General features: G+C 35.3%; 1 protein-coding gene across 4 annotated transcripts in view; it reads right to left on the bottom strand.

Moving 5' to 3' along the window:
• Positions 1–231: 231 nt before the first annotated feature.
• The window catches only part of LOC117123475 (NPC1-like intracellular cholesterol transporter 1), a 27392-nt gene continuing 18886 nt past the window's right edge, over positions 232–8737 (bottom strand). For all 4 annotated transcript variants that reach the window (XM_033269410.1, XM_033269411.1, XM_033269409.1 and 1 more), the window contains 13 exons: positions 7520–7634; positions 7285–7412; positions 6715–6849; positions 5785–5874; positions 5059–5249; positions 4686–4822; positions 4421–4568; positions 3822–3874; positions 3448–3601; positions 2686–2917; positions 2362–2475; positions 1539–1701; positions 232–1258 (listed from right to left, as the gene is read on the bottom strand). In XM_033269410.1, the coding sequence (XP_033125301.1) occupies positions 1137–1258; positions 1539–1701; positions 2362–2475; positions 2686–2917; positions 3448–3601; positions 3822–3874; positions 4421–4568; positions 4686–4822; positions 5059–5249; positions 5785–5874; positions 6715–6849; positions 7285–7412; positions 7520–7634 (1782 nt within the window). In that variant the 3' untranslated portion in view covers positions 232–1136. The remainder of the gene's footprint in view (positions 1259–1538; positions 1702–2361; positions 2476–2685; positions 2918–3447; positions 3602–3821; positions 3875–4420; positions 4569–4685; positions 4823–5058; positions 5250–5784; positions 5875–6714; positions 6850–7284; positions 7413–7519; positions 7635–8737) is intronic.

Raw genomic sequence — 8737 nt, 5'->3', positions numbered from 1 at the left:
AATGCCATTATCGTCGCATCACGTAAAGTATCTGTCTCTTATACACATCTAGATGTGTATAAGAGACAGGGTTTATATAAATAACAAGAATAAATATAACATAAACAAAAACATTAACACATTTTTTCTCCAACTTTGTATTGTTTGATTGTGTAAAGGAACGTAATATTTGTAATAGTTAAATGTATTCAATATGTGGTTGAATGACATAGTAAGTCGAAACATCACAAATACTTTGAAAGTTTTTTTTTTTTTATTAATAATATACAAAATTTTTCTGTTCGGGTATTTGTTTTAATATCATAGTACAGTTATTTTTATTTAATTGTAAAATGATGAGATAATCTCAAGTCCTGTATACTGATCATATTAATTCGAAAAAAAAATAAGTGTCTAATTCTACCGTATATATAATCTGACAACCTGTAACAAAATGAATATCTACATTTAATATTTCACTCCGAGGTCATTTCAAAACGTTCCCATCATTGAACAACTCAAGAATGTTTGACCTGACCCTTATTATGCCTCATTTAACGGAAACAAGCAGTAGTCAGAATATCTTGGGTTCAAATCCCGATGGAAACAAATCTGTAAATACGTCAAATACGATGACATTGACAATGAGTACCGTACGTCTATAAATTATAATACTCTATATCTATTTGCTTTACTTAAATTTACGTTTATTTAATGCTAGGCTAATAAAAACGTATTTCAGATATTATTATGATTCAATACAAATTAACATTAACCAATAATACAAAAGAAATAATAAAAGGCAAGAGGTGTACACCTTATAACAACAAAATAAACTATCAAAATTTAATAGTCCCTATTGGCCAATTCTGACCTCAAATTCACACTGAAAACCTAGACCAAAATCTTACATATTCGAATCTGGTTTGCTTATTATATTCTATACTATTTTAATCGATAAATCGAAGAAACTAAAGCTCGCAATAAGTTTACATCTATTGAGCTTATTTTATTCTCGATTAAAACAGTTCTACAAAATCATGTAATTCAGAAACAATGCAAGAAATGAGGCAGGCCTCTCTCAACACGTCTTCTTCTCTAATATGCTTTATGTGCCTGACTTCGACATTCTGGAAGCAATGGCTGTGGAGCATTATTTAAGGTACAACAGCTCTGTTGTCATAACCATTAACTGAACCGATTTTCTTCATCTGGACCGTTCCGACAACACTTCCATCATTTCTGGCCGCTTCAGCCTCTGCCCTGTTCAACGATGGACCTATCATGAAAAGACACACATTTTAGATGGTATTATCATTGAGGGAAGTCTAAATTTATCAAGACAAATTTAATATTTTTTTTAACCAATTTGTAAAATGAGACACACACAACTTTGAAGAAAAGTTTGAAAGTGGCTTTTTCTATATCTTTAATGCTATTAAACATGTAATCATTCTGATCTTCTCTCATGACATGTGGAGATGCAACCTGATCTTCTCTAACGATAGCAACGTAACACTGTAGTACTATAAGGAAAAAGAAACACTATGCCCACTTACCTATATATGCCAAAAGGGCTGGAAGAAATACCAAGCCATGAAGAGTGCCTATTAAAGTAATGGCTAGGAACATCTGAAAGTAGTACACTTGGAATACTTTAGATGAGGCGAAATTAAGAACGATTATACCGGGAAGGTTGGTAAGGGCCACGCCACTGAAAATCTATGAGAAAAAGAAGAAAAAAAACACATACCATTTAGAACTGAGCTTTTTATTTTTACTTTATATATGTCTATATTGGTACTGATTTACATTCCACAAGTTACGGTAACCCACATCAATAGTCCTTTTTTTTTTGTTTAAAAATTCAATGGCGGTGACAACTGAGGAGTCCGAGGTACATGAACCCGTCTAATAAGAAGTCAAACCTTCCTTCGAGGATCACGCATTAAAAGCATTATTGCAGCCTGAGGGTACATTTTCTGGCATATGGTACCTACTTTTCAAATTTGAATAACCATAGTGCTAATGTATATTGACCCCTTGTTGGGGACATCGTACCCCTCTAACGTACAACCTCTAACGCTGCAACTGCTAAAACCCGTCGAATAAGAAGTCAAACGTTCATTCGAGGATCACGCATTAAAAGCATTATTGCATCCTGAGAGTACATTTTCTGGCATCTGGTGCCTACTTTTCAAATTTGAATAACCATAGTGCTAATGTATATTGACCCCTTGTTGGGGACCTTGCACCTCTCTAACGTACAACCTCTAACACCGCGACTGCTAAAACACCGAACTTCCTCTCCTCTCTTTTCTTTTATTGGCTTTAATTTTGGCAACAACAATGAATGAGGCAACATTATAATATAATACTTACTGAACTTCCCGTCGTAGCTAGCGCAAACTGTGCACGTAGTTTTCTGGTTGGTAACGTACTTAAGCGGAATGTCCGTGCGATATGAGAAACAAACTCAACAGAAATACCAGTTGCCTACGAAATAAGAACCATGTTAATAATTATAATTGCTGGAAATATGATAGCTACCCCAGCAATCAATAACATTATTGTTTTTTTATATTTTATGTTAAACGCGTAAACTTTCGCACGTGGTATTAGGCAAACGTGACAAAAGCAAATTAAAATCTCTTGTTAGTGACAGGTTAAAAGAAAAGCAATGGCTGTGTTATCAGCTTCGCTTACCATCATTAAGTTGACGAGTGAAATGGCGTTAAAGTATATATCCAAAATATACATCACACCCATGGTGTCAACAACGATCATGGCAACGTTGACGATCACAATTATTGATGATGTGAAGTCGAAGGCCATTAAGAGTAAAGTGACAATGAATATTGGCGCCAGGATAACCGGTAGTATAACGTAAGCCTCTTCAACCAGATCCAGGAACTGCTCATAGAAAACGTATTGTGAACTATCAAAAGAGAAAAACATTTTTAAAATGGTTTACATGTGCGTGTACATGTGCTATTTCAATTATCATGCCGTAACTAGTAACTATGAAGTTTACTTAAGTGAAACACATTTTACTTAAGTGTAATAATATTTACTTCAATCTGTATCAGTGATTATCTCCAAAATGAACAACATGATTATCATTATTGTCATCATCCTCCTTGGCACAATCACAGTTGTCATTACTATCGTCAATGTAATCGTAAATCTGAAGATTACTTAAGTGAAATACATTTTACTTTAGTGTAATTATATACGTAAAATCTGTATCAAGGATTACCTCGTCAACATGATTATGATTATCATCATCCTTGGCAAAATCATTTGTCATTACTATTGTCTTGTTTTCTTTTTACTGCCTTTGTCAATTATCATTACTAACATCAATATCGTATTTGGGGCATAATCAATGCCATTATCGTCGCATCACGTAAAGTATAATTGTTTGCCACACGATTACAGCATAACGCATAGAAATTGCAAGTTTACCTGTATGCAAACACCCTGAAGTCATCGCCAAGATTGGAAATGTTTTTCTTGATTGCATCTTCTGCCGCCTGTGCTATTCTCAGTCCATTTTCTAATGTGGCGATTTCGTCCAATCCCGTGTTCGCTTTTAAATGGTATGTTGAAAAGTAAGACGCTAAAAAGATACATTGAGTTTATGAATACCATCGTGTGTGTAGATTTTGTAGATTGTGCAAATATTTGAGTCAGCATAACTACCACTCTTATTAATCTGTGTTGGGTGGCGGAATGTTAAGATCTGTACATTTACAAACTTTTCCACAATATGACGCAAACTCACTGCCACATGAGTGAAGTTAGTGTTATATGTAGTTGTCATGACAACAAATACTAACCTTTTATCGTGCCATCTTCATTAAATGCCACTGCTCCCCTATAAGACGCCCCCCTACGAAAAAAAAACAGTGATTAATAGAACTGAAGGAGAAACAAGATTCGACAACAAACAGAATACGTGAATTGGCATACTTCTCCTTATGGCAAATATTATGTTTGTTGATGAAGACCATATTTGTTAAAAATTGTGATATATTTAAACACAACGTACACATAAAAATAACAATAAACCGTCAACAATAAAGTATTAAAAAAAATCCTATGATCAATAATAAACTGCATTCACACCAATTTACAATTTTAACAAAAGTTGTCAAATACTACCTGATTTAACCTTACATAATCGCAACTTAACCTTAATGACGGCACCAGAGGTCAGAGGGGGAAATTTTCCCCAACTCCGTTGCTCAGGCCTGGATCTCTAAATAACGTTATTGTGATTTCACTCGGTACCCCTGTCAGACAAATTTTCGGGAACCATGGCCACCACTGCTTAACGTAAACTAATGAATTGCAAAATAGATGTATAAGAGCTAGAATACTAAAGATTATCATCATCATTATTATTATTATTAAAATGTATTGGTCCATTGCTTACCCTTTGCTACAAAACATCCCTGCCGGGTCCATTAAGAAATTCGGCAAATATTTTAAAAAGTCTTGACCTGTCGGCCGGCTTTCTTGAACAGCAGGTGGTATACTAAATGGAATACAGAAGTCTCCACATGTTTGTAGATATGCAGGATCTGAAAATATGAAATACGATAACTGAACATTATCATCTGCTTACATATTAAACACATCTTCAAGTCAAATGTCAATTTAAAAAAAAAAGAAGCAGAGAAGAAATATCATGGACAGACCTAACGATGGGCAAATGTCGCCTGCCATTGCATTGCTTGTATTAACGCTGTGAAATTTACAACAACTTCCAATATATGGTCCCAACCAATCATAATAATCATCTATCCAGGATGTTGCTGGGAAGGCGATCAAGCTACTGTAAAGTCAAACAGAAAAATGGGTGGTTCGTATGAAATATAAATAAATAATGACGTTTATACTGTGAGCATGGCATCACAAAGTGACCACAAAAATCAAACTTGTACTTCAGCCCTCCACCTTAATTACAAGAAGCGCAGCGATAATTAAACCTAGGACCAAAATCTTTACGCAGGACATGGCCTAAATATCTCAGTGGCTAAGCACACACAAAGTGGATAAGTGCAAACTTACCTTTGTGAATCTTGAGCGGCTATCGCTATTTGCTGAGATAGTGACATAGGACTGCAACCTGCACCTCCACAAAGCATGTTCTGCGCTTCTTCCGATGAAAAGTTGTAGTCCCCAGTTACTACAAAGTACACAGGGAATCCGATTTGACCGTACCTTTGGTAATCTTTTACAAAAGCTGTTGCATACGATTCCTAGAGAAATGGGGACGTATACAAACAAATACAGCTCGCTATTACTTTTAGCAGTATTTATTCTGCATAAGGTAACAACATAAAGTATCGAAGGCTATTTCAAAGTAACAGATTTAAATATTAATTTCAGTTCACATTGTGCACGCCATTGAATCGCATTTTGAAGTGTGCAGTACACAGATTAAATTACGCAGTGACGTACAGGGCACAGAAAGATGTAATTTCGAGTTCAGTTAGGACTTAATTATTTAATTACTTACTTTGTACAGATATGTAAGTACATTGATATCTTACAAGAAAATAGTTTCCTCGCAAAAAAACCCGATTCGTTTTGCATTTAATTTACTTTTTTTATGTAACTGCTTGCTTCGAAATGTCCGAAACAAATTGTTTGTCCTATACCCATTGAGTTTGACTCGCACATTCGATCATGTAGGTCTATGCCAGATTGAAAACCATTTTTAAAATTGTAGAAATGTAGCGAACTTAAAGCACGAAGCAGTAAGATTTGCTTAAAATATTTGTCCGGACTTACGTCAGCGAGAACGCCTGAACGGTCCAGCACGACAGTCAACATAGTGAGAAGATAAACACTAACACACGTAGCAGCGACGAATACGATCACCTAAAAATAAATTCAATTGATTAAAAATTGTCCCTGTACAAAAAAAAAAAAAACAAAAAAAAAAAAAAAAAAAAAAAAAAAAAAAAAACACACATAGTAAGAAATAAACAAGAAAAAAGTTATTGGAAAGCTTTGCATTTCATTTATGTATAGCATTGTTCATAACCACAAAAGGGCGACTAGACAAACCCATGTGTATGCCAGTCCCGTGTGTTGACGTGATAATTTAGATGAGCCCACGTTTATCATTCTTAGCTGTTAAAAAAGTAAACTTCCTAAATAATTCATCTAGATGCGCTGCAGTGTGTAGCCTCAGAAGTCTCCGTTCACACTAAAGATATTTTTAATTCTACCAAGGCGTTAGCGTTGCTTGTTTGCGTCACTCGTCTAAATTTCGCTAGTGCAACCAAGGTTAATATGAACTAATGATGTTGCTTAACGAATTGCTATGAGAATTTCTTTGTGGTAATTTCAATGTATGGTATTTTGGTTAGGTACAATATTGAGGGCTTCTAATAGTAGTAAAGAAAGCGGTACTGGATTATTTTGTTTATTTTACCCGGTTAGTTTAGGACATTTCATGGTTCAATTTCCAGGCTTTCAAGTTCCAGTCTTTTCATATTCTGTCTCTAGCGCCTTTAGCACTCCTAAAGTAGATATGTGCGGTAATCTTCACTATTATTATTGTTAGGCCTATTCGTTAATAATACTGTCATGATCATTAACGATCAGAATCAGGGAACAGTGAAATTTCACTGTTCCCTGATCAGAATGTACTGCTGTGCGTATAAATGATGGTATGCGTTGGAAATTTGGTGCTACCATTTTGGTTCCACTTACAATAATAGGGCGGACCCATTTGTTTACAATGACAGGAGCATAATATTCCTTCATAAAATATTGGAAATATCCCAGTTCATGTGATGCCTCTTCGTGACTGCAACCACAGCAACAACATGGCTCAATTTTCCCTGCCTATAAAAAAAGAATAGTTTAATCATAAATAAGATAGGATATTTGCCATTATTCAAACGAGTGAATTCTGTTGAAATGAAAGGAGGTGCGTCTAAAATACACTACAATTAAAAATGTTAAAGCAAATAAATCACCGATCGATGAAGCCTCTTTTAAAGCAATTTATAATTATTAAATTATGATTATACAGTAGACATAATTAGGTTCTTTCAATATATAGGCCTACATATGTACAGATGAAATAAGTCGATTTATTGAATTGTAAAGACATAAATGAGGAAAGGAGAGAAAGTATTCACAATAATAGAGATTATGAAGATTATATTAAAACATCAAAACGACCTTTTGACCCGGTGATCAAATTGTGTGTATCTATTTATATAGTCTATTATGCGTCTATTATGCATCTATCATGTATATTATAAGTATTCTTACATCTTGTCGCCAGGCGTCCAAAGATAGCACAGCGACGAAGGCTGACATTTGCAGAGCAAAATCAAAGAGAACAGCGAGACCAGCATATAGTGCAAACGTATAAATACCGTCAATCCTAATATACGCGCCTGAAATGAAAGTAAAGATAACATGTCAAGCTGGGTAGGCTTATACAACAGGTGCATTCACCATTTTTTATTATGAATTATTCAAAGTTAGACACTGTTTGCCTTACCAACAAAGAAAGCGAAAGATTCGGACAAGCCACACATGAAGATGCTGGGACCAACTCGTCCTATAGTGCGTCCGATTTGCTCCTCACGTGTTTCACCAGCCCGGCGAACATCCAACTGAAAATACAAAATCAATTACAGTTGTATTTTTTTTCAGTGATGAAGATACCATTATTTTCATGTCAAGAAAAAGATTGATGATTAGCACGTTTGTAGTCCTACTTTATACGTATTTGTGATTAGAAAATGTATAAGTTACAAGATGGCATTTTTTGAATTTCATATCATTTGGTCCAAAGAACAACAAAACTGACACACACAATGCGTTAGTGAACTTAGTTTAACATTGACGATGAAGTCTATTTCGGAAATAGGTTCATAGTTAGCTCATAGGCCTGAACTCATTTTTAGTTTAAAAAAAAAAAATTGTAGATGCCCCAACCCCATATATATAAAGGATTAACCGTTTAACCAAATCCACTCCTCTCGACATTTTCCTAGTGTCCAGGGGCGGATCCAGGATTTGAAAGAGGGGGGGTTAAAAATGTTTCCACAAAAACCCCAAAATGAAAGGGGGGTCAGTGGTGCTCCCCCGGAAAAATGTTGATTCCGAGATGGCCGTAAATATGCTTTCCCGACTTCTGAGGAGTCTTCTAATGACATTTAAGTTCTTCAAAATTCAAGGTTTTCCCCCTCTTGAAAAATGTCAGGTAATTTTATCTCCTTCTTTAGGCCTATACATAGACAAAACAATAAATCAAAGACTAAGGCAATATATTATTATATTCCTATAATATTGAGTAGTTAGATATTTAGTTTTTCTTCCATAGATCGATGAACCGATAGGCCTGAAGAACGCATTTTCGTACACAAATTATTACGACGTCGAACCAAAAACAGTGTGTATAATTTATTTAATTGATGAATAGTTGGGCTAAGCCTAGTTTGTCTGATCTGCCAACATATGCCTAGGTAGGTTATTAGAATGCCTTTTGTAAGACAGGACCCAGTAGTATTTTGTTACGTTTCTTCACAGAGGGGGTTCGTCCGAAGCCCCTGAAACCCCCTGGATCCGCCACTGGTGTCATGTGTAATACTGAAGAGAATAATAACCTTGGATTGGATTGGATTTATTCGGTGTAAACACCAAGGATAGCCCACGAAAGCCTAGAAAAAGACATATTTCCAGTGGGGTCCTTCTGGTGGTGATTGGGCAGTAC

This window comes from Anneissia japonica, unplaced genomic scaffold (genome assembly GCF_011630105.1).
Source record: "Anneissia japonica isolate Jap-2015-1 unplaced genomic scaffold, ASM1163010v1 scaffold287717_len1600092_cov198, whole genome shotgun sequence".
NCBI lineage: Eukaryota > Metazoa > Echinodermata > Crinoidea > Comatulida > Comatulidae > Anneissia > Anneissia japonica.
This window is presented reverse-complemented; position numbering and strand designations above follow the sequence as displayed.